Here is a 27752-nt window from a genome sequence, read left to right on the forward strand (position 1 = left end):
CAAAGGACTGCCTCTGGAGAGGGAGGAAACAGTTGTGAGGTGTAGGAAAATGGTAGTTTGAAGGGTGAAGTGGGAAACCCCACATTAGGATTTGGTGTTTAATTTTAATTGGTTATGTCACCATGAAATCCAATGTGAGCAAGTTCAACAGAACCCGATATATGGACTGCTCATGCATGCTTTAGCATTGCCAGGGCATAAATTTCAGTTTCATTTTCATGTTAATTAGTTGAGTCAAATGGGGCATTTGATTGCTGGACTTCAATACTTTAATAGCTGGAACTTGGTAATCAACCACAGGAGGAGGAAGTGGCCAAATAAGAGAATAGACCTTGGTGGGTAGCATTAAGAGTGTAATCTATTGGTTTCCAGCAAGGCAGAAGGAATTCAGAGAAGGGAAAGGCCTGCCAGAGCCATGTTTGCTATGCTCGGGGCCAGCCAGAGTCCCTTCAGGTTTTACTTAGTGAGAGAGTACTTCCAATTCCAGTTCTTGCTTTATCTTAACTTGACCTTCTTTGTTCATTTACTATGTCTTTAACATCGTATTAAAGAATATTAATACCTAACCTTAGGATTTACTATTGATGTGGAATAATGCTTCTGAAGATTGAGATAATCATTTCATATGCAGAGCAAATACATCCTAAGGTTATAAACAGAGCTCAAACAAAACTCTAATGGCAAGCAGTAACCATGAAGTATGTTAGAACATGTTATTTCTCAATAATGAGACTTGAAAGCAGTAGACATTCATAGGGATTATAGCTAGATTCAATCTATAGGAAAAGGTTTGTGGTTTCTTTAATAATAATAAAAGCTATGAAACAAACTTGGGAAGGAACAATTGTCTTCTAAAAACATTTGTCCTGATGGCTAGTGTCAAATTTACAAAATCTAGACTCACCTGGGAAAGGGCTTATATCTATGAAGCTTTCAATTGACTATCTTAAATTAGGTAGGAATATCTGCCCATAGTGGGTGGTACCATACCCTAGGCAGCATAATATGGGCTGTATAAGAGTGGACAAGACCAGGAAAGCACTAGCATGCATGCAACCTACTGCTGCCTTGACTTCCTCACTGTGATAGATTGAAAACCTGTAACTGTTAGCTGGAATAAATCCTCTCTCTTTTAAATTGTTTAGTCAGATCTCGCAAGGAAAGGAAACCAAGACTCCATGTTCCAGCTATCTAGATTTTCCTGTCACTTTTTATTTTCTTTGGTAACAGAAATGTAGGAACTTAAACCTAAAACACGAAAATGACTTTGTTAGGTATTACTTATGTCAACATGATTAAATTTCAATTTCTACTTTAAAAAGGGAGATGATAATCTCCTAAGGTTTTGCTAAGTATTAAAGAAGATACTTCCTACAAAACACTTTGTGTGTCTGGTGTTTAAATTAAAATATCTCTGCATATTTCTTTTATCTCGATGATAAATTTGGTTGCTTTATTTAAATGAAAGTTACAAATTTTAGTCAATAAGTTTAACTTTTTTCACCTTATCAGCTTTTCTTAAATCATTTCTAAAGCTATCTTGGTCAAATATAAATACCATTACTCTCAACTGTATACAATTAACAGTATGAAATAATGTCTACATTTATTTAGTAAGCAGAGAAAAGCTTCTATCATTTATAAAAGTAATCTTATCTCCCTTTCTCATGTATATTCATTTCATTGTTTTGGCTTTAGTTTCACTGTTAGAAGAATTTTTACAACCCATTGACAAGGAATCAACATCATAATATTTGAAAACACTTCAAACATCATTAAATACTGTACTGTACCATGCATTTTTCCATTCCATCTTATTCACCCATACAAGAAACACTACACTTTTTAGTATTTATTTGTCTAAGCTGCATGGAAGGTGAGAAACTCAAAAATCCCTTCCTGCACATAGGAAGCACACTGATGGAGTATGGTGAGTATTTCAATGCGTGTATGTATTTACCTCGTGATAGAATAACTTAAAGGCAGAGCAAATGATTGAGAATTGAGAACAGAAGACATGTAAGTCAAATGGAACGGGAATCATTTCCCTGTTTTAAAAATACATAGAACTTAAAACTAGGCAGAGGAAGGCTGTGAGGGAGAGGCATCGTGTTTGAAGATGTGCAGCCTTGGTATGACAGGGTCTGGGCTTGAAAGACATAGGTGGCATGAACTCTGCACGAGGAAGAAGATGTAAGAGGTCAGAAAGTTCATATAGTAGTAATACACTTAATCCCATGCTAACAAAAATATTTAGAAAATGTCAGTCATCTTTCTTCTCGGAACCTACACATTAGATATCATAAATTAATAAAGAACATACATACTCAATGAGTGTCATTAGGAGAAATCAGAGGATTTAAAGAAAATTTCATCTTTATAGTAAGGTTGTAAAGAAGTTAAAAACTTTAATTAACTTGATTTAACTCTTGATATGTTCAGATTTCATTTCTCATTGAATTTAAGATGTCTGAGTATGTTTGATCAGTAATTATTTGATTTGTTTTTTGTTTATTTATCTTTTATTCATTTTACATTCCAACTATAGTTTTCTCTCTAAACAGAAATCTTTCCAGTTTATAGGGATACTTTTCATAAATGGCAAATTCCATTGCCTATTGCTTTTAAGAAATATCTCTATTTTTCAATCTGGAGTCTCTGACCAGATCTTCATGTTGATTCTTTAGGTTCAAGTTATTTTTCTGTCTTCTACTTTGCTTCACCTAAGAAGTAATTTGTAGAAAATAATCTCCAAATGTTAGTGAATTAAAACAATGATATATTTAGGCAATCGTGCTTCTGAGACTCTACAGATACAACTTCTTAAATCCCTCAGGAGACACAGTCTCATACACAGCAAAACCCTGTCCTCTAATTATTACAATTTTGCCACTCCTTCCAAGTCTCAACCGTAGACAAGGAACTACAGACAACTAAGAAATGGTGAGACCAAGAGAAATAGTCTTCCCAAGGGAAGAGCACACCCATTGGTTATGCAATTGAGCATGTCTTATATTTTTCTAAATACGAACACATAAATGTATATACATATATATTTATAGAACAACAATTAAGACGAAAGATACCATGAATTGAAAGAGAACAAAGCAAAATATTGTCTGGAAAGGCTTGGAGGAAGGAAAGGAAAAAAATAAATGATGTAATTATATTACAATCTCAAAAGTAATACCTAAACAATGACATGTAAATTTATAGAACTATCTGTAATTGTGCTCAGTTGGGTAGACTGTCTCTCTCTAAATGCTGTCTGTGATCAATCAACTGCTTGATTTTAACCTGGGGCCCCAGCTGGGACTGCAACACTAACAATTATTTAATTCACTTTTTCTCGACATCATCTTGCATACTAAGGGTAGTGGTTGTGATTGGCTATGGCTTCTTTATAGGACGTAAGCACCTCTCATGGTGCCCAAGGCTTCTTTTCTTAATTTTTTTAAACAATCTTTTTTTTTAATATACCAATCCCAGTTTCTCTTCCCCCTCCCCCTCCTGTTCTCTGCAATTTCCCCACCCCACCCATTCCACTCTTCAGAGGGGATGAGGCCTCTCATTGGAGTCAAAGTCTGTCACATCACTTTGAGGCCGAACCAATACCCTCCCCCTGTATCTAGACTGAGCAAGGTGTCCCTATGTAGGAAATGGGCTCTAAAATTCCACTGAATGTACTAGGGATAAGCACTGGTTCCATGGCCAGTGGTCTCACAAACTGCCCAGCCCCACAGTTGTCATCCACATTAGGAGGGCCCAGTTTGATCCTATGCTTGAAGCCTCTAACTTCTTGTCTTCTCATGAGCCAGGCAAAAGAATCGACTTACAATACATTTACTTTTGCTTTATTCTAGGGAATCAGACATACTGCCCAGATTTAAGGAGAATAAATAGATTTCACTACGCACTGGCCTAAATACCACAAGTACAAAGACATATGATAAAATATTGGAAGAAAGAATCATATATTATGGACTATAACCCATTTAAAGATTAAGAATGACTCAAGATTTTCTATATTGTCTAATGACTACCTGCTATCAAGGAAAGTATGAACTTAATTCCATGTGAAATCATGTACATACTTGAAAATAGTCTATTTATTAGAATAAATATTTACGTGTATCAAGTTATTAGAAATTCTTTTTTATCTTTCAAATGGTTATTATGCAAGTCATAGCTACAGCATGCCTTATGTCCCTCTAAAAATTATTCAGCATCTGTGCCATTTATTGTATCCACTTTACTTCTAACATTGATGACAAAATTTCATGAGCTAGTATTTTATTTGTGGTAAGACCTTCATTCTATATGCATCTAAGATGGAAAAAATAATCAGTTTATAGTATAATACTTTACAAACTCAAGCTTTAAATGGAATGCCTTGGATACTATTTATTCAGCACTTGTTCTGGTTTATGTTATGAACCTGCAGTTGGAGCAGTTTTAAAAATAACGAAAGAAGAAGGATCATCAAATTTTGAAGCTATCTAGGCATAGATTTCAGTTGTGGGACACAGAATGGGGTACATAGAGAGCATTGTCAATTGAGATGTGTGGGTGTCGCTGGTGCTTCTGTAAACCTTTTCATCAACATCATGACACATGGAAGCACCGAATTTTGTGACTCTTGACTTACAGAAAAATGGAAAACAGACTCAATAAATTCTAGCAAATCATTACCTCCATCCTGGATCAAGATTCTTTGGTCTTAACTGAGAAATACTTAAATGAAAGAGGCAGAATTGATATTGTCTAATGGTGTTTTAAAGATAAATGCAATTTCATTAATGAATCCATGGAAAACTGTGAATGATACATGGAAAGCTAAAACTGAAGAAGATGGGCAGATGGATCTTAGTGTACCTAAGTTCTGAGAAAATAAAACCAACAAAGAAAAAAAAAGCACAAACAACAAATGAAACTTGAGAGCAGGCTATTGCTAAATCTCTCTAATTAATAAAATGTTTTGTGTATTCAAAATAAACATTTTGAAATGAAAACAATAGTGATCTGTATGTAGATGCCCTTTCTTGCAATGCTCTAACTGCACTTTATTAATCTCTAGATTTCTTCATTATTTCTAAATAATTAATATATTTCTATTTTTATTACTTGTTCCAAAGGCTTTACATTCTGGTAAAGAAATAGTTTGTCATCAGAATGTGTTCTTTTCCAATATGCTGCTGTAGATGTTTCCCTGAGGGATCTTAAGTTAGTGTCTCTATTTTGTACATGACCATACTTCCCTTATATGAATCTATCATAGACAAAGATATTATATAAATTTCATGGCTTGCATTCTAATTTCTATTAAAGAGGCTAACAAGAGTAAAATACCTTAACATTCTATGTTGCATATTAAAGTATTTAGGAGAAAATTCTCATGGGTACTGTTTACTAATCACCTTCACACTTATGAAAATAATCCAAGACACCAATGGAATTATTCAGAGTTTGCAAAGTGCATCCCTGGGTCATGGCCTACGAAGATTACTCCATTTGTCCTGAATTCTGTTTAAGTGCCAGAGGTGACTGTATCTCTCACTTCCACTTATTTGACAACCTTTGGCCTTTTCTCTGAGAATCCTTAGTCATACAAACCCCCAACAGAATACTAGCTGAACCCCTTTTTAAAGACTTGTTCTTTCCTGGACATACCCACCCCTAGGATGTTATGCTATCTCGCTTCTGCCAGCACCTAGCCTACTAGAAGCACTTAGAAACGCTTCATACGATGTGAGAGCTAAATATCATTTCTCTTTATTTGCATCATCGTTTGAACTGCTCTTTTAAATGTGTTGTTCAGTTAACATGAAAGCTTGTATCTTGACAGTGAGTTTCAACCATATCTTTTTGCCAGCAGCCATCTTTCAGCGGGTTCAAGCTGGACTGTCACCACAGTGAAACTGAATTACACCGTCAGTGGTGTGAAAACCCATTCAATGACAGCTTATCTTCCCCCTCCTCTATTTCCCTGCATAACAGAGCCTACAGAATTGTGTCCCCCAAATGATAATGTCATCATTGCTGTCATTCACCCTCTGGCTTTCCAAACCCTGTAAGAAAGAAAGCATGCAAGGGAATTCAGAAGTCTTTGTGACTTGTTTTCCAATGTGCCAAGGGATGCTAACCTCCACTTTCCAGAACCACAAAACTTGGATTTTCCACCTTACAAATACTTCAATACACTGTTTTCTTCCCAAGTAAATAGTAACCTCAGGCCCAAGGCAAGAGCCAGGGAGGTGTGGAAGGAGATAATAACCGCAGCCGATATTATTAGCACTAGGCTGAGACGTACGGAGCAAGAATACAAGGGGGAAAATCACATTATGGCTGCTATAGCAAGAAAAAATAAGTGTCAAAATGGAGATAAGTTTGAGTGCAGCCACGAAAAGGCTTTTAACTTCTTTATTGTTGTAGAAATATTTTTTCTTTGCTTTTTCCATACCAGTGCTTCCTTTCAAAGATTTACTTATTCATTTTTGTAAGAAAGTTTTCAAAATAAAACATGGTCAACAGCTTACCTCCTTAGGTTTTTGAAAGAGTCAGGAAAAAATTGACTGTGGTAGGAAGAGTCCAAGTATAGCAACTGAGATGAAATCCATTTCCTGTAGTGCATTTTGTCATTTAGAAACAAGGGAAAGGAACATAAGTGCCTGGGACTACGAAATCCTAGTAGTTTTTCTTCTTCTACCCCACAGTTGTAAGCTGCCTATAAGGAATCTAGGTAAGAATATTTGTTTATATCCCACAAAATAACAAATTTGAACATCAGAACATTACTATGAATTTCCCTATCAGTCTAATCATTTTTTTAAAATTTTGATGCAATGATGTGATTTTCTAATTTATTCCTCAGAGACTCTTTTTAACTTTGATATTTGATTTAAAATGGGGTGTAAGGAAGCTGGGGAAAGGCTCAGCTGGTAAAGTATTCAGTACACAAGTACTTAAATCCAATCCACGGCCTCCAAATGAAGGTGTGGCAGATGTGCATCCCCAGTCCTGCGCAGGCAGAGGCAGGAGGATCTCTGAATGCCTTTGGCCGTTCATATTAACTAAATCCAAAAGATCCAGATTCAGGGAGACACTGTCTCAAAATTTAATCGGAGAATGATTGAGGAAGACAGCAGAGGTTGGACTCTATCTATACAGACAGAAACATACACACATAAACAATACATACCAATACACACACACACACACACACACACACACACACACACACACACAATATTGAAAAGTGTGTAGAGTGAGTGAAAATAGATAAGCTTTTTTTTTACAACAGGCAAGGTGTAAATATAGAAGTCTCAGAATAAACTGACTTTCCTATCAACACTACCCTACCTTATCACATAGTACAGAATATTCATATTTTTAACTTCATTACTATGAAAATTGCTAGCGAGTTATAATAAGAGATAAAAATCTGCCTTTAAATATGAAGTAAAATTTAAAAAGGCAGCTTCAAATACAGGCACACAAAATCAGTTCCAGCACTTGAGAGCTGAGAAGACAGAAGCAATCAGATCTTTCTCTATGTTGTAGTCCAGTCTAGTATACAAAGTAAGTTTCAAAACAGACAGAGCTACATAGTGAGAATCTGTTTTGAAAATGAAAAATAAACATAATAAATAAATAAAAAGAAAGAAAAGTTACAAAGGTGCTTGTTGGTACATCAACTTTTAACTGACCTTTGAACTACCTCTGCAGAATTATTTTCCAAAGCTATATATTCTATGGCTGAGTAATGAAGAGAAAGGGGAAGGAATCCGTAACAACAGTAAAGACTGCTGGAGGGAGATCTTAGTATATGAAAAACTGCAGCTGTGTAAAATTAAATACAGGAGTATATGTGTCTGTTCAAATCCTTGCTTTGTTCGTTGGTACCTATCAACTCCATTACTTCTGATTATTCTTTCTTCCCGTGTCTGTTGCTTCAACTGAAAATTGAGATTAGAGGATGTACCTCACAGGGAATTTGAGAAGATTAAATGAATCATTATTTGTAAATGCTTCAATGAACAGAACAGAATTTCAAAGTGAGCCTTTGTCTCTTTTAATCAAGGACAAATAAACATGAAACAATATATTATCCTCGAATAACCAGTGTTCAGAGATGAGGTCGGTGGTTTAATCATGATATGGAGATGTCTACTTTACTAGGAGATTGGCTTGCTTTGTCAGGATTTCTGATAAGTTATAGAATTTTACAATAAGTTTACACATCAAAAATAATGAATAATATTCATCCTCACATGAATTTAAGAATAGTCATCTCTGTAGTGATATTTCATTTGTATTTTAATAAAATTTGTCTGAAGATCAGAGAGTAAAACAGCCCCACTGGTCAGCTTTATAGACCAGGTAGTGGTGACACACACCTTTAATTTCACTGGCCTACTAGTTTGCCATAAAAACTGGGAAGTAGTTGTGCACGCCTTTAATCCCATCCCAAGAGAGGAATATAAGACTGTATGGGACATCACTCATACACAGTCTCATTCTGAGATTCCTGGAGGCAGGATTGTCATTTCAGACTGAGGTGGCTAGCTGTTTTGCTTTTCTGATTTCAAATTCTGTCTCTGGATTTTTATTAATGATGCTACAGATTTCTCTGTCTTCTGAATATTTGATTTATTCTTGCTTTTTAAATCTACGGTTCTGTCTTACAATGACAGAGCTTACATGGAGGCTTAACATGCCAGAAAGCCATATCTGAAAGATATCTTCATGGGCCAGCATCTCAGGACAGCAGGATATAATGGAAAAGACACAGAAATAGTTAGTTTGGAAAAACAATACCCATCATATAGATATTTTCCAACTTAAAATGGTATGCCATTTCCAATTTGTATAACCATTCAGGAATTTTGAATGTGATATGCAAATACAGTTCATTGCTTCAAGATCTTATATTATGTGCACTCAAAATTGGTCAATATCACTTAGAAACTTAAATTCTGACATTTTTATACATGTTGTAAATATTATGTAGCTGGGATAAGTTAGAAAGTAAAAGAAAGACACAAAGTCAGACAGTCAAAACTGTTAGTCAAAAATTATTTTAGAACATTAAATTGCTGATATCTTTTCTAGTGTTCTATAAGTTTGGCAGGAGTCATGGCCAGTCCACACAAGAATTGTCCAATAGAAGTGTAGCCATTCTGGATGACTCAGAAAGGCTGACTGCCCCACAGAACTCCCTATCTGCTAGGGACATATTTAGCTTTATGTACTTCCAATACTTAAATTATGACATTAAATTATGATGAGGAGGTACATGCGAGCAAATATTTCATCTAAAGAGAAGAGGAATGTTTTAATTAAAAAGTTCTGTTTTTCACTAGTTGTTACAGTACGGACACACACACACACACACACACACACACACACACTTGTATTCTTTTTCTTTTAGATTTATTTATTTATTATGTATACAGTGTTCTGTCTGCATGTATGCCTGCAGGCCAGAAGAGGGCACCAGATCTCATTATAGATAGTTGTGAGTCATCCATGTGGTTACTGGGAATTGAACTCAGGATCTCTGGAAGAGCAGGCAATGCTCAATCTATGAGCCATCACTCCAGCCCACACACTTGTATTATTAAAAGAATTCAATGTTATGAAGATTTGAAATTGCTCAAAATTGTTGAAATTACATCAAGTATTTTAAGTTTAGGGCATGTAAATTTTACGGGTTATAATTACTTATCACTCACTCCCTTTTAGTGGCTAAAACTCAAGAGATTAAGGTATTCATGACAGAAAAATATGATTCACAATCATTTTATTGACTAATTATACAAAAATTCTCTCTGACTAAACCTATTCAATACATATATTATGAATGATAGAATGTGCAATCTGTGATTTTGTTTCAGGAAACCCATAATTTCTCAAAATCTAATGCTTCAACACATAGATTTTTGCAACATGATATCTCATTGACTACAGAGCTTCAAAACTAAGAAAATTATAGCTGTGTTTCAAAGATTCTTTTACAATTAACCAGAACAACTTAAAAAGTATCTTTATTATAATTTTATTTTAATTTTTCTTGATCTTACCTTTTATGGAATATACTGATTATCATTCTCTACTCCTTCTTTTGATACTTTATAAAATAATTATCATCCAGGCTATTCATTTATAGGAATAATCTATACATTTAAAATGCATAATAGAATGAGGATTTGAAGTAAGAAAGCAATAAAAATGTAGTTCCTACCCTTAGGCGTTACAGTGCAGTGTTTACTGGATCTGGTAATGCTTTGACAAAGGAGTCAGGAGTCTGAACAGCTTCCCATCATCGTTTATATAAAACTGGCAAGTTTTGCAAAAATATTGCTTTGTGTCTGTTAGATTTTTCAAATACAACTGAATATGTTTTGGTTTTTCTATAGCTTATGTTTGCCTTATTATGGAAGAGAGTGAATATTTTAGGTCTCCCCAGGCTTAACAGACAAATCTACACACAGATGTTAAACAAAGAGCAAATAAATGTGGAAAAGCAGTGTGTATTTTACTGCACTGTGAAACAAAGGAATGGTTACTTGGTCCACACAAAGTGGTGTGAAGAAAAAGCATAAGAAATCAAGTATAAACTACAATATTCTAATAAGCTACAAACCTACTAGACAAGGGAGGGAGAAGGCCACTTGAATGATTGTATCACGCATGAACTTTTGATTTCTCTGAGAATTGTTTTTTGTTTGAAAGAGTATTTCGGGTGATGATTATAATTTAGTCATCTAAGATTCTTTATACCTTGAAATAAGGTTGGCTGAAGGTTTTTAGTGGAGTAGCTTCACAAGACTGAACATACTCCAGTAGAGAACAGCTGGCACTGAGGACTGTGAGCAGCAGCTTGTGTTGGTGAAAACTTCCAACAAAATGAGAGGGCTGAATACTAGAGAGGAGTGTTCTTTTGGTTGGTTGTTTTGTTTTTGGTTTTTCCAAATTAATCTAATAAATTTATATATTTTTAATTAATTTATTTATTAAAGATTTCTGTCTCTTCCCCGCCACCGCCTCCCATTTTCCTCCCCTTCCCCTAATTAAGCCCCCCCCCCTTAGCCCGAAAAGGAATCAGGGCTCCCTGACCTGTGGGAAATCCAAGGACCATCCACCTCCATCCAGGTCTAGTAAGTTGAGCATCCAAACTGCCTAGGCTCCCACAAAGCCAGTGCGTGCAGTAGGATCAGAAACCCATTGCCATTGTTCTTGAGTTCTCAGTAGTCCTCATTGTCCGCTATGTTCAGAGAGTCCGGTTTTATCCCAGGCTTTTCCAGACCCAGGCCAGCTGGTCTTGGTGAGTTCCCAGTAGAACATCCCCATTGTCTCAGTGTGTGGGTGCACCCCTCGCGGTCCTGAGTTCCTTGCTCGTGCTCTCTCTCCTGCTCCTGATTTGGACCTTGAGATTTCAGTCCTGTGCTCCAATGTGGGTCTCTGTCTCTGTCTCCTTTCATCGCTTGCTGAAGGTTAATATTCAGGAGGATGCCTATATGTTTTTCTTTGGGTTCTCCTTATTTAGCTTCTCTAGGATCACTAATTATATTATTTTTGACTAGTTAAAACAAGTACTGAGAAATAATTTTAGGTGCAAGAAAAATCAATCTAGTATGACAGACCAAATGCAAAAAAGAATAAAGATGAAGGCAAATACAAATGGACTTTCAATGATTGAAGCATTTACAGTGTTTTCCATGTATATATACATATATATTATATATATGTATATATATATAGTTTAGTATATAGGCAATTAAGGATATAATCATATATAAATAAATATGTACAAATGATAGTTTAAGTATCAGGTTATATTGTTATATTTATAATGTGAATGGTGTTGCCTTGTGCAGGAAGTCATAAGTATTCGTTTTCAATGTAATACATTTAGTGTAATAAGTAAGATTTGTGTTTTAATCTCCAGCAGTACTACTAACAGAATATGAAATTACCATTAATATGATGTATTATTCTTGTTGATATCTCTGTTATGGTTGAAGGTGCTTGTGGTTTCAGCATAGAGACCATTTTGTAGAGTCTATATTCTCTTATTTGACGAAAGAGTCTATTTGTTAGCTTTTTGTTGGTGATTTTTTTATGTTCACCAGCAAGATAGGTCTGAAATCAGAACCAGAGCCAGAGAAAAATTACTAATATAATTGTGTAGAGTAAAGACATATAATAACTCTGATACTTTCTAGAAATTGGCAATTCAGAGATCCTATCAACATGATTTATAGTGGTATGCTTTTCAGACAATACACATACTTTATAAATGATTGAACAACTACAATTACAATGTTTAGGGGTTGCAGAATTTAAGCTAAAACCAAGATAACATTCAAGGTGAATGACAGTTCATTCTTAGACATATAGTACGACCCTGGCTCAAAAACCTAAAGCAAGATAACAAAAGACAGAGAAGTGTGTGAGTGTGTGTTTCTCTCTCTATGTGTGTCTGTATGTGTGTGTGTAAATTCTTAAATATTTGTGAAGGTGAAACAGTATGAAATTAACCAAAATAATCATAAAGAATGGGTGATTTTAGTGGAAGATTTCCATTTACTGTTTGTTTAATATTTAAGGCAATTCAGTCAAATTGGTATAGAATAAGCTATGTTTTTGGATGGTGTTTCATGGTGTGGATAATAAGAAAAAATACTTATAAATAATGTTAACTGAAATATTTTCCAGAAATGTTTCAACATAATATGGAAAAGCATAGACAAATAAGATGTACTTTTTAAAAAGTAGGATATGTAAGCCAAAAGGATTTATTACCTGTGATATTTTAACAACACACCTAGGTAAATATGTCAAAGAAGGATGTTCATAAAACTTTTGTTCACAAAAGGTGAAGTGTAACAATTGATATATTTAAATTTTTAGTACACTGACTCAGAAGGCAAGCTGCAGTGCTTTAGAAAAGCAAACATACACTTTCTTACTTTAGAGTTCTCATTCACTTTTCTAAATTAGCTGCAGATCTCAAACAATTAAATACATATTCTCTGTGCCATTTGTGACATGAAGAATGTATGATAGTAGTGGGAAATATTGCCAGAATAGTTTTCCATGTGTGTCTCTGTTTTCTTATGAGACTACTCCTGATGGACAAACTTCTGATCCTGTGTTCCATATTCACAATTTTAATCAGCTGAGATTAAGATAAAGATTTTGAGTTATGAGCTATGGCACTTTTGGTTAGGAAACTCCTTATGATTGTAGGAATATTTCAGATAAGAGCAGATGAGGTTTATGCCTTAAAAAGTATTACAGTGTTATATAGTAATTTCAATGCTCTGTGTACCTAAAAACCTTCATTCCAATCACATCTCTTGTTATATTGGAGAGTTATGATATGAGAAAGAGACCAAAAAGCTTGAATTTCATCTTTGTGATTTGTTGTGTTGAGTAGAAAATAAGTATATATTCTCCGGTAAGATAAGAAACAATAGACACAGGGAGTTATCAAGAGAATAGTGATTGTGCAGGAATGCCCTTAAGAAATACATGAATTAAATAACACAAAATGGGTACTTATTTTTAAAATGTATCTTGTAAAATATATCAAATGCATTTAAAATTCAAAGTTGTTCATATGCCTAGAAAATATATAGAAAAGGAAATAGTTAATAGCAGGGTAAAACCCGATGCCACTAATGGGTAGTTTTCATTTTTAATTCTTGAAATTCTACTTGTGATTTTAAATTACTTTCATTCAAAATATTTAACTTAAAAATAATTTTTATGTATAATGCATGCTTATTCTAACAAAATAAAAATTAAAAATGAATAATATAGAAAAGGAAATACACTAAAAACAGGTGCATCTTTTAATTGCCTAAATAAAAAAGTTTGCAATGTATGACTCAAAAGCACCTTAACAAATGAGCAGACAAAATGAGTGTGTTATTTTAAAACATATGCCCTTTGTCTGAAATCTTCAGGGTCATGGAGCTTGAGAATATATAAAACAGCCCATAGATCAGATTGTTGCTGAAGGGATTCATGCTTGCATTTTGTTATGAACTTCAAATTGGATGCTGTTCAGGCAGAAAACTAATAGAAATGGCTGATAGCTAATTAACCTTAGGCTTCAAAGTAATTGCTGTGCAAGAAGCAATTTGAAAGAGACCTTTTAATATTTATTTATTTATTTATTTGTTTGCTTTTGAAAATCATAAAATACCCTGTTTGACTTTTGATGAATGAGCAAAAAATATACGAATATAGGCAAGTATTGACTTTTTAAGCCTCTATCCGATCTAAATTCTTGGTAAGCTTTTAAAAAAGCGAACTATAACAATAATTTTATCATTCATTTTGCAGCATTAGCACTAAGTACAGACTTATATTTGTGCTATATAATAATAGTGCTATGTACTGACTTCTAAACTAAGTAAGAATCAAAATGAGTTTTGTATTTATCCATGAGACACCTTCTTAGGAGTAGACCCATTACAGGCAGCTAATCTAGTGCAAGTGGCTATTGTGGGGTGATCTGACTCACTCAGCAACTACAAACTGTTGCTGTGATTTTAGGAACAGTATGGATCACAAGCAGAAGTTTCTGTCTTGCCCAATTCTACAGCCGTTCAGTCCCAACAAAACACAGAGGCTTATATTAATTATATACTGGTTGACCTATTAGTTCAGACTTATTATGAACTTACATTAACCCATAATTCTTATCTATGTTTAGCCACATGGCTTGGAACCTTACTCAATGAGGCATTTTCATCTTGTTTCCTCCGTGTGTGGTTGGTGACTTCAGATTGAGCCTTTCCTCTTCCCAGCATTCTCCTAGTCTGGTGGCTTTGCCTACACTTCTTTCCTGGCTACTGGCCCAATGAGTATTTTATTAAACCAATACAAGTGACAACTCTATACAGGGTATAAGACCATTATCCCACAGCACTAAACTTTTGAACTTAGCCTCTGTCTTCCCCCTTCTCCAATTGTGACCTCTTAATTTCTGTTCATGGTTCTGCTCATAAAAATGTCTCTATCAGTATATTCGAACAAGCTAGTTTGCTAATAATACGGTACCTTGTCAAATTGTCTCTGAGCACTCATGGACTTTGACCTCCCACAAAATTAGTATAAAAAGTAATATCATCAATACCAAATACTTAGGTTTATTTTAGTATGTAAGTTTAACACCCTAGTTAATTTAGGATCATCTTAAAATAAACCACTTTTATAAAATTAAAACTGTTGTATAGAATTTACTTCACAAATTCTTCTCTTGTAGTTAGATGAGAAGGTTCTCTCAAAACACAGTATAGGTATAACTTAGTACATATATTCAAAGCGTGCTATGTAAAAAAGATGGATTTAAACTTTTCGGACCCATTGTGCTTTGTATAATTAATTTTCAATATTGTTTATTTCTTCCCAGAATTAGATTGAAAAGAATGTGAAAGAAACAGACATGTTTGGGAATTTTATTTGTTAGGTCACAATGGCAAAAAAACAACACAGTGGATGATTTTATGAACTTCTTTTGTCTTACAATTTTAATCTGATAAATTATAATCCTACTATTTGTTATTCACATTATGTATCAAATGGTCCATAAATATGTTACATCCATATTTATGCAACCTACATAAATCTTAAAATGTCATTGAAAATTTGTCAATGGCTCTTATAGAAAACCAAGAATTTTCAAAAAAAAAGTCACTGATTTTTGTTCTGTATTCTATAACAATGACAATTTATTTATCTTTTGTTGCAGGTTTTATTTATACATGTGGTGGAACTTTAAAAGGACTTAATGGCACCATAGAAAGCCCTGGTTTTCCATATGGATATCCGAATGGTGCAAACTGTACATGGGTAATAATAGCAGAAGAACGAAATAGAATACAAATTGTTTTTCAGTCCTTTGCGCTAGAAGAGGAATATGACTATTTATCCTTATATGATGGACATCCTCACCCTACGAACTTTAGGACAAGGTTAGTAAAATTTCAGTGGAACATTAGATATAAACTATATCATGGAAAAACTTGTTTCAAAGAAAATGTTTATCATATGGCTTGTTATAATAAATTCATATTGAATAAACAAGTATTCTTCATTTGAAAATATACAATTTAATGATAAAATTTTCTCCATAGATCTGAATTATTAATACTAATAATTATTACCTATCCATGGATAAATACAAATTGAATGTGACCCTTTAAAATAGTTATGGTGTTTGGGGTTTTAGTTAATTATCTTGAGACTTTATTTATTGTGGTCAAAACTTGGGGCAAAGTAAAATTATACTATAAAAGATGTCTTTTAGATGTATGTGTCAAATGGAATATGCAGTTGTATGAAAAGAAAACACGGTAAATTCCATATTTATATAAAAGAGAAATATGTTAATTTCAGAGGAAGTATTCAAATAATTGAAGAAAGCAACTTTTGAGCAAACAAATCTTATATTTCTGACCCTAGAAATGGAATTGTACACACATACACACACATAAAAATATAAACACACACACACACACATATATATATATAAACTTTATATATATTAACTGTATTACTTAGGGTTTTATTGCTGTGAAGAGATGCCATGACTATAGCAGCTCTTATAAATAAAAGCATATTATTGGGGCTGGTGTAGAGTTTGGAGATTTGTTCCATTGTCATTGTGGTGGGAAATATGGCAGGTTATAAGTAGACATGGTAGTTGAGAGTTCATCGTACATACTGGCACAGAGCAGGAAGTGTCACAATTGACTTGACTTGATCATCAAAGTCCACTTCCTTCAACAAAGTGATGCATATTCCAACAAGGCAACACCTCTTAATAGCGCCACTCACTACGGTCCTATAGAGACCATTTTTATACAGACCACCATACTTCCCATAGCTGTTCACATCCAACCATGGGTTATAAGAGATAACAAAGGAAGTCTAAGAATTTCATGACAGCTATAATAATATTCATAGAACAAAGTCTTTTGTAGTTTTTCTTCACATCGGTTATGTATGATGTATAATTGAGGTAAACATAAAAATGAGCTAACCCTTTCAATATTATCTGGTGGCCTCTATAGATGTACTGACTATATCTTTGCACATATCCATTTACTTAAGGAATGAGAGAACACAATACTGTTTCATTTTTTCTCTTTTATATAAAACAAATACATGTAGTCATGTATTCAGTGGTCCAACAAATGTTTCATAGTCGATTTCCACTATCAAGGCTACTTAAAATCTTTCTGCCCCTTCTTTAATTGTGAACCTGAGCACTGGGGAAAGAAAGGTAACAAAGATATTGCTTTTAGAACTCAGAACTTTATTCTTATGGATTAACAAGTTAAGGGTCTTTGTATCAATCACCACCGAATGAAAAGAAAAAGAAAAAGAAAAGAAAAAAAGCAAAGAAGGAAATAAAATAACTTTTGTAATTTTAAGCCTTGGGAACCTGACAAATGCTACAAAAGGGATAGTCAGGTCTCTTCATAGACGAGGTCCTTGAAAGCTTCCTGCACTCCAGTTAGTGGTTCTACACCCATGTACTTTTACACAGGCAGCATCAACTGGAGTTTTTGGGTTAATGACGTAATATTAAATCTGAAAAAAAATGTCAGAAGCTATACCCCAAATCACCAAAATAAGCAACTAAACAATACCTGAATAAGAATGATACCAATATACATGAAAAAGAGTTACAAAGATTCAACTCTAGACAAAGCACTACAGCCCACTAAGAAATAGTAAATGTAGGAGAAAGAGTCTTCCACAGAAGCAAACCCCTAATTGGTCGTCTAATACCAAATGGTCAGCTCTAAAAACATACAAATGAGTAACATTGTATGGAAACATCAGGTTATGCCTATATATATATATAGACTTCACTTGTCCAATGTAACCCTTTCTAAATACAGAGGAACAAACAACTATCATTGCAAACCAATTTTCTCTGTTTAAAACTAGATCTATGTAATTTATTCGACTTTTATGTAGTTATGAAAAAAACCTGCTTACTTTTTACTAATATTTGACAAAACTGAAGAATAAGATGATAACCAAAGGAATGTTCTTCAACACATAATGTATAGTTACATAAACAGAAAGCTTATCTTTTTTCTGTTCATTCCTGGCATTTCTCTTAGAGAGAACTCTCTTCTAATGTGCATCATGTTCTCTTTTGCTTACTGAAGACATCTGCTTCTGTTGATCTTTGTGCTTAAGGAAACACTGGTGCTAATGTCAGGGTTGAATTTTGTGAGAAGGACTGGGAAAAAGAGTTCTACGAAGCAGCCTTAAGGCCCTCCAGACTGTGCTTATGCAGAACATTGGCTGTTTGATTAGAACCTGGAAGTGAAACAGGCAGGGTTTGACTTATCTTTGCCTGTTCCTTTGACTCACTGTGTTCTTGTTTTTTGCTCTCTCGCATGGCATCATATTCCCCGTCAATTCATGTCCTTATGGCTCATCTGCTCTTCTTTCTTCTAAAAATTTATATTTACATTTCACTGCTTTTTATGACTTCCAGAGATTTTTTTCTTGAAATATATCCTGCTGGAAATATAACACTGCAGAAATGATGGACCACCCTACCATTCTTCTAATTATATAGAAATGTAGTTAGCCTCAAACCTCAGTTTTTGTCACTAAGACAATTCTCTTAATTTCTATTAAATATATTTTAATATGTGTGTAGGCTGAGGACTTGTTTTTTTCTGTCTAGTTTGATATTTTCATTGGTGCCATCCCTATTTAGCTCACTTTGGGTGGTCCTATTGGTGATTCTATGAGTATAGCTTCTGTTATTACTAGAAGACACCATATAACAACAAACGCCCTAATACTCTGACTTTTAGACTCTTTCAACCCCATTTTCCATAAATTTTCTTGGGCTTTTGATGCAAGATTATTTTGTAGGTATGTCCACTGGGTCTGGGCTCCATGATTCTGCTTTTTGATTGTATGTGTTTTTGTGTAGTGTTCTCTATCTGTTGCAAAGAGACGTTTAATTTAGAGAAGAGAAGACTGCTCTTATCTGTGGCTATAAGGACAAATGATTATATTTTGTTAGTGGTTTTGTTTCTTTAGTAGTTTAATGGTTGCAGATTTTCTAGCAATAACTATGTCCTCATTAGCATTGAATAGTAAACTAATCTTCTAGTATCAGGCATGATCTTCCACTTGTTGATTGGGTCTTAAGTATCATTAGAGGTCTGTTGATTACTAGAAAGTTATGCATGCATTATCATTATATGGTCATTGATATGGTTCATAGGCGTCATAGCTGGGTAGAACTCAAAGAAGATGTTTTATGTGTTTTATTATTTTTATTACTTTTGTCTATTCAAATTTATTCATCTGGAGACTTATACAGTAGCATTAGAAAACTTCTTGTGATAGTAGACAGTGGTTTCATGATAACAAAACCAAGATGACAATAGGCATTTTGTAGTATCATTGGTAAGAAAGTCTTCTGCCTTCCTTATGTTTCATATGACATAAGCTATGGTCTCTTCACTTGTATTTGGGTATAGCAGGTCATTTGGGCATTTGACTGTAATGGAAAAACTAGACACATTGTACATTATACTGAAGTGGTGGTGTTTCTCTCAACATAATAGCAACTCTAGTTTCATTAAATTGGCCGGAAGGCAAAACTTACCCCAAATTTCTTACAATGTCTTTTAATCTGTGTATAATATAGAATTTCCTATATTATCCTGGTGCATGAATTCTGTATCCATAGACCTTTTTTTAATCCTCTGGGGTGAATTCTTTTGTCTGCCCAAGAACTGCCCAGGGAAAAATGATTCCTTTTTCTTGTTTAGCATGTTCAAAGGCATGATTCAATAGCTCCCATTTGGCTTTGAGGCTCTAAGAGTTTCTGCTTTCTGGGCACTCAGGGAAAGTTACTAGAACTATTCTGTATGCTTATCATGGCTTTATTGAGCACATTGTTTAGAAACAGAGCTCTTTGATGAGAAAGAGGCAATATTTCAAATACAGGCATGAAGGGTGAGTTGATATCGAACCAGCGACATCTGGCAAGAAATGACAAAAATGAGAGATATCATTGTGAAAGCAACAAGCAGTGATGAATTTCTAACTCTGTGGAGTGAATATGTAAATGAGAAAAAAAAATGATAAATTGAAGGTGCAAGACAAGTTCATAGGAGGCCTGGTGAGTAGAAACTACCTAAACTTTGATGTTTAAGACAAACCTTGGAATTATGCGAACATTTTCAGCAGAAAGGTGACACAATTTGGGCTTTTACCAAGAATTTGACCTGCACTGCATAGAATTTGATTTATTGTCAAGAGGAGGTCCCCCTTTCCCCAATTTTCTCATCAGGGGATAGGGCAAGTTTTACTAAATCCCACAATTAGTCACACTGTTATGTCTAGTAATCTGAAAGGAACATTTTAGGCTATTTTACAGTAAATAGATTGTGTCAGCACTAGTATAAATTCACTGTTTATCAATATATAAAATTTTGTAAGATGAGATATACAATTATTTAATCATGCAATATTCAATAACATTATGCATAATTTGATCCCACTAGATTTTAAGAAATATTTTACATGAAAGGCAAATAGGTTATATTTAACAAAAATAGATCACATAAATACAGAATCTTTAAGGAAATCATGATAACATTTATAACATTTGAAATGTATATATGTAATAATATATGTGTAATAATTTCTTTTAATATTTTGCAAAATGAAAAATTCTTAGCTTAGATTTTCTTCTGTTCCTGATGGCACATTGTTTTGTAGTGGTATAATCTGCCTCTGTCATTTTTCTGAAATATACATGCATCAGTTAAACAAAATATATTAAAGGCTACAATGTTACCAGGACCACATAATAGGAGAGACAGATACAAAAAGATGGAAAAGAAAGAGTGCAGAAAGAGAGATAAGGAAACAGGGACTGCAAAATTGGTTAACTAAGGAGGTCATAATGTGCACTATTTCAGTAGTTTATAGAATAAAACAACAGCTAGCTTGAGAGGCTCAAGAAAGTTATTTGAAATTTTGGAGTAGATGTTCTTTAATATTAATGTGTATGATTCTTCATCAGCATTCTCATATTCACACAAGGAAACAAGTACTTAGATATCAAATAAATACTTTAAACTGAAAGCAAAGCATTTATATAAGAAATAACTAAAGAATATGGTTTTGAACAATATAAAGTAATACATTTAGAAAAATCTAATTAAGTTCAGTTTTATAGAAAAATATTGAACTGCAAGGTTAAAATTAATCATGAATGATATTTACTATAATTATTAATCATGATAAAGATAAAGAAGGAGATCTGAAGAAGTTATATTAAGGACAAAATCAGTGTGTCTAAAACACAACTAAAACAAAATAAAAAATGCAATTATCAAGAATATCCAAAGTGTATGAAAGTTAGAGACAATATGCTTTATAAAGGGTTTCAGAAATTAATAATGAAATTTATATTCACATAAATTCAGATGAATTGAAGAGGAAAAAGATACAGTTTCAATATTTATGGGTTTTTTTTGGTTCTGATGTATCTTGTTTTTATTTTTTAAACTTTTTGCTTGAGAATTTTATACTCGTGTGTAATGTATTCTGCTCAAATATGTCAGCCATTACCTCTTCAATTCCTCCTTATCATACCACCATACTCCCTTCAAAATTTCATCTCTCTCTCTTTCTTCTCTCATTATTTTTATTTCTCCTCATTCTTCCTCTTCTCTCTCTTCCTCTTATTTATAAGAACACAGCACATATGTTCTTAATATATAAACATTTTGAGCATCCACAGCAGTTTTTACCATAACCAACCTAGCTAATCTCCTAATCTCTAAATCTGTGATTTCTTGGTTTAAGTCTTTCTTAACATTCACATATTCCGAATGACTCAATGCAATACATTCTTTTCTTTTTGGCTTTTTCACTGAGCAAAATGGTCTTAAAAATCATTCACAGTCTTATATGAATCAGCAGCTTGCTGCATTTTGTTGGTGAGTAACATTTCTCTCCATAATCTGTTGATTTGGTTACAAATGAACATTTGGGTGGGTTAATTTGGGGATCTTCATTTAAAGATCCATAAAGAACCATAGGCATTATTGACAACTCTTGTGTATGAATCTTCATTTGGTTACATATAAAACTATTTTTTCATTTCACAGGAAAATAAAAATTCTGAATTCATTAAAAATTTTGTCATAATGCCTACAGTGATGTTTCAGTGGTTAAGAACATGGCTGTTCTTCCAGAAGAACCAGGTTTACTTCCTAATACCCACATAGTTTCTAGCAACTCTCTGAAATTCCAGTTCCTAGAGATCCACCACACCCGTTTGACATCTGTGGACATTGTGCATGTGGCTGACAGATGTATATACAAACAGTTTTCCAAATGCATAAAAATAGAAATAAATATAAAACGTTATTACAAATAACTTGTACCACACAGTAAGATTTAAAATTATAAATTTCTAACTTCCTAACAAACTTATAACTTCCTAAGCATAGTCATTCTAAATATCTGGAGTATGACATTGGATTTTGTACTTTAATTATCAAATACATCTTAAGCACTTATCCATTACCTAATACAAAACAATCCATGACACTTCAAAGCTAGAAAAAAAATTCACTTCTATCCTTTTTATGACCAGGTATTATTTACCTGTATTCTGGTCTCCCTGATCACATAATATTTAGCCTTTCCACATGCTTAAAGAACGGTTTTCTTATTTCACAAAAAGTTTAAAATTGATATTGAAATGTGTATACCAAACTATGATTGTGCAAAAGTTACTGGCCTGACCTTTGAAGTACATAGCAATTTTTTAAGTCTTTCCGTCATATTTCATAGTGTGTGGAAGTAGGCAATTTATCTAGAAATTCTGAGTGTTGATTGAAATATATTCACCCTAACCTAAGTGTTGATTAAAATATTTCCATATTTTTAATTTTATGGATGATCTTGATATTATTGAGATAAAAGTGTAGAAATATCTCTATTATATGTATTGACAAATGTATGTGATACAATAGTCTCATTAGATCTTACGACCAGCATTTTCATTTCCTCATCCCACTCCTCAATGAGAAATATTTTAAATTGTAACGAGTATATTTAGTACCAATTTACTTTTAATTTCTGTGTAGCTACATAAATATTTGCTTATCTAAAGTTGGAAAATATTCCATATTTTATTTTTGTCTAAAGTTTAGAATATTAGAGGTTATAATTAGGTCTATAATTTGTCAGGTGTGAAAGCATCTGTGCTCGTTTCATTCCATTTGGCTATGAAAATGAAGAATTTACATAACATATATTTTAAGGAATCCAAAAATAATAAATAAATACCTATGTCTCCCAGGATTTTGCTTTTGGCCAGTCACAGTTAAGGTGAAAGTACATTTTACAGAATGATTGCTGCATCAACTCTTTTGCTACAAAAAACCCTATTTATTTCTCATTATTGTATCAATAAAATCATTCTCCTCCCATTTTTTTTTACTTTTTAACTCTCCACAACCAATGCACATACTGTTTACTAAAATGATGCACTAAGCCTCATTATTTCAGATAAATTCTCGTCATACTATTTATCATTGTACCAAAAGCAAGTATTTTTGCAGAGTTGTTTGTTAAGTTCAGTGATGGATGCTTAGGACTTAAGTTCAGTTCCTGGTACTAATGTTTGGTGGTTTACAATTACCTTTTACTCTTGATCTTGGGATCCAATGCTTTTTCCTAACCTTCACAGGCACCTACCTGCCCTAATGTTCATATATGCACAGATACACATAAATACTCAATTATAATAAATTAAAAACTTAATAAAATAAAATCAATGCAAAAAATATTTTATCACAATTTATTATCTGTCATATTAACTTGGTAGATAGGTTCTTGACAATTTCAAATGCTTGGATGTAAGGGACAAAAAGGAAAGGCTAGTAAATAGAAGGGAGAGCGATGCTTGTGGCTTAGCTTCCCACTTACATCACTATCAGAATGTCCTACTTATTCAGAAAATAACATCAGTTCCTTGTGAATGGTTCTGAGTAGTGCTGTAGTTATTTTTTAAGAAAAGAAAGCCAAAAACTATCTTCTCTTATTTTCCATGCCAAATCCATTTCCCACTCCCTCTCCTCCTCTTCCTCTCTCCACCTTACCCCTCCTACTGCCCATTCAGCCCCCTCATCCACTCCTAGGAGTAGGTAAGGCTTCCCATGGGGAGTCAACAAAGTCTAGCACATTGTTTTGAGGCAAGACAAAGACTCTTTCCAGTATATCTAGGCTAAGCAAGGTATCCCACCAAAGAGAACGGGCTTCAATGAGCCAGAACAAGCAGTAGGGAGAAATCCTAGTCTCACTGCCAGTGGCCTCCTAGTTTGCCCCACCATACAACGATCACCCACAGTCAGAGTGCCTAGTTTTGTCTCTGCTGGTTCCCCCACTGTCAGGATAGCATTGGAGGGCTTTCACAAGCTCAGGTAGACTGTTTGAGTGTATATCCCCATAATGGTCTTGACCTATTTGCTTTTGTTCTTATTCCTCCCTCTCTTCGACTGTGCTTTGGGAGCTCAGGCCAATGCTCCACTGTGGTTTTCTGCATCTGCTTCCCCAGTTGCTGGATATAGGTTCTATGGGAGGGGAGGAGGATGAGAGAAGAGGAAGGGGAAGAACTAGTGAGATCAGGATTTTTGAGATGGGGAAAGGACAGAAATGGAGAACAAGAAAGAGATATCTTGATTAGGGGAGTTATTATGGAGCTAGGAAGATACCTATCACTATCCCAGGAATTCACAAGGCTGACCCAGGCTAAGACCCTAAGTAAAGTGGAGAGGGTGCCAGGACTGGCCTTGTCCTGTAGTCAGATTGATGACTTTCTTAAATGTCTTTATAGTTCGTTTCTTATATGATTTATCTTGTTGGCTTTCTTCTCTCTTTTGCCCCTTGAGTTTTCCACACAACCCTTTTTTCCTCATGATTAAAATCTTCCTCCCTTTTACTTTCTGTTCTTTTCAATGTCATTGAATCACCTCTCTCATTTCCTGTAGAGAAAATGAAGTCCGGAACACCTTCCCAATGAACAGTATTAGAAAATATCTGAATGACGTATTAGGTGATAGAAACAAATGGCCATAAGATATTATATGACCACACACTTTGGCCATTTTCCTCTGCCTGATGGCATTTCTTTCCATGTTCCTGTCTCTAGGCTCTCATAAAGGTTAGATTGAGAGTGATAGAACTCAATATAATTTGCTGGCTCTGAAGATTTTTTTTTCCCTTACGAGCTAGAATTGTCCTTGTGTTCTGAATCTCTACAATAAAGGGTCTAAGAAATATAGAAGTTTGACCCTCTGACATGGCAGCATAGTTTGCATGTAGGTCCCTGTATACCAGCTACAAATGCAATATGTATAACCACTTCAGGAAAATGAAACGCAATAATAAGCTTTCCCAAACAATTAATGATACCCATGAACACAAGTCATTTGCTTACTGTTAACATTGCATATTCATGAGACCCCTGAAACACTGAAGCTGAGAATAAATTTATTTATTTTCCCTTTAAATAAGCTTTTATGTTACATTGTAGTTAGTAACCCCTTCCTAGATAGTATAACTAGCAGAAGACTTTCTGCATAGCCATTGGCCATGCAAATGAATTCGAGAAATAGTCAATTAAAATTGTGATGCACCTTGGGCAGTTAATGACTCTTCTCTTTAGACACCATTTTTTTTCTCTTTGAAAGATTCAAATTTATGATTGGATGGCTCTCAAGGACAGACAGGATTTCTGAAATTTTTTTATGAACGTAGAAGGCTCTTTCAAATAAAAGAAAGGCAAGGGTTCAGGAATATACACAACCATTTGTTGTTGATTCTAGGCATTTGGCCAAGAATAATTGTGATAGCTTTAGCTGAAAAACTAAATGAATACATAAAACCATTAAAATTGAGGTGAAGACAAAACAAAAATGACAATAAGTAAGTTCAAACACTTTTTTCTGTGGATTAGGCTTATTTAATCCTTTATTGCAAAAGTGAGAGGCCTTACTTCCATTAATGTGCTTTCCATAAAACAGAACCAATATTCTGAAAGTAAGTAACATTTTGCTTATAATTGATTGGTGATATTTCTTCTGAAAGTCACTCTTCATAAACATTCATTTTCTCCACTATAATATTGTATAATCAAGATGACTATTGATTTTTTTCACAGGAGGCAGCTGAATGTTCTCAAAATATAAACGTTTTATATAATAGAAAATTTCATGATAGTAATCTAAAACCCTAAATAAGATATTAAATGGGACATTATAGACTAACTCTGTGAGTTCAGTTATGTTTGTTATTTTATGGTATTCTTAAAGAAAGGAACAAATAATAAATAGCTTTTTCAACCAAGTGTTTATAAATGTACAGATCAACAAACAAGAAAATGAATTATATTAGTAGACCTACTGATCTTAGAAATTTATGTTCACTTTATGACAACATTAACTGGAAGGATTATTGTGTTATTAAAGCAATCATGTTCAGAGCCGGGCGGTGGTGGTGCATGCCTTAAATCCCAGCACTCAGGAGGCAGAGGCAGGCGGATCTCTGTGAATTCGAGATCAGCCTGGTCTACAAGAGCTTGTTCCAGGACAGGCTCCAAAACCACAGAGAAACCCTGTCACGAAAAACCAAAAAAACAAAAAAAAAAATGTCATGATCAGGACAAATGTATGGATGAATCACATTTGATGCATGTTGTCATTACTTTTATTTTGCTGTGGCAAAAAACAAATAAGTATAGCTAAAGCAATTTAAGAAACAAAGAATCAGATAATTTAATTTGGAGCTTATAGCACAGAGGGTGAGCCCATGAATATTGTGGCTGGGAGCATGGCATCAGGCATATAGTTATGGCACTGGGTCCGTAGCTGAGAGTTTATCCCAGGGACATCATCTCCAACAAATCTCACCTCCTAGTCCTTCACAAATAGTTTCACCGAATATTCAACCAGTGTGTGAGAGAGAAAGCATTCTTCTTCAAATCAGAAGCAATAAATATGTTTTTAAGAAATCGAGCTTACATAGAAATATGACTAAATTTTCCAATGTCATATATACATATAAATTATTATATATTTGGTTACATTTATGGCCAACAGCACTCCTTTACATAGGCCAAAAACACTTCAATTTAAATTTGCATGATATATTTGACTGAAAATAAATTTGGTTTATTAAGTATATGTCAAAAATCACTTTATTTAAAACTTTATATTGATTTTTTTGCATTATTTTTTAATTTATTTATTTATTAAAGATTTCCTTCTCTTCCCCGCCACCGCCTCCCATTTCCCTCCCCCTCCCCCAATCAAGTCCCCCTCCCTCCTCAGCCCGAAGAGCACTTAGGGTTCCCTGACCTGTGGGAAGTCCAAGGAACCCCCACATCCATCCAGGTCTAGTAAGTTGAGCATCCAATCTGCCTAGGCTCCTACAAAGCAGGTATGTGCAGTAGGATCAGAAACCCATTGCCATTATCTTTTTTATTGAAAAAAGGAAAAAAAAAAGTTTCCGCCTCCTCCCAGTCTCTCATTTCCCTCCCCCTCCTCCCACCTTTATACCCCTCCCCCCACTCCTCTCCCCCTCCCTCTCCAGTCCAAAGAGCAGTCAGGGTTCCCTGCCCTGTGGTAAGTCCTAGGTCCTCCTCCCTCCGTCCA

The 27752-nt window shown here is 34.2% G+C and overlaps 1 protein-coding gene across 2 annotated transcripts in view; it reads left to right on the plus strand.

Annotated features, from left to right (window-relative positions):
• Nucleotides 1-27752, plus strand: part of Csmd3 (CUB and Sushi multiple domains 3) — a 952990-nt gene that overhangs the window by 75422 nt on the left and 849816 nt on the right. For both annotated transcript variants that reach the window (XM_026785886.1, XM_026785885.1), the window contains exon 2: nucleotides 15770-15992. In XM_026785886.1, the coding sequence (XP_026641687.1) occupies nucleotides 15770-15992 (223 nt within the window). The remainder of the gene's footprint in view (nucleotides 1-15769; nucleotides 15993-27752) is intronic.

The sequence above is a fragment of the Microtus ochrogaster genome, linkage group LG3 (genome assembly GCF_000317375.1).
Source record: "Microtus ochrogaster isolate Prairie Vole_2 linkage group LG3, MicOch1.0, whole genome shotgun sequence".
Taxonomy (NCBI): Eukaryota; Metazoa; Chordata; class Mammalia; order Rodentia; family Cricetidae; genus Microtus; species Microtus ochrogaster.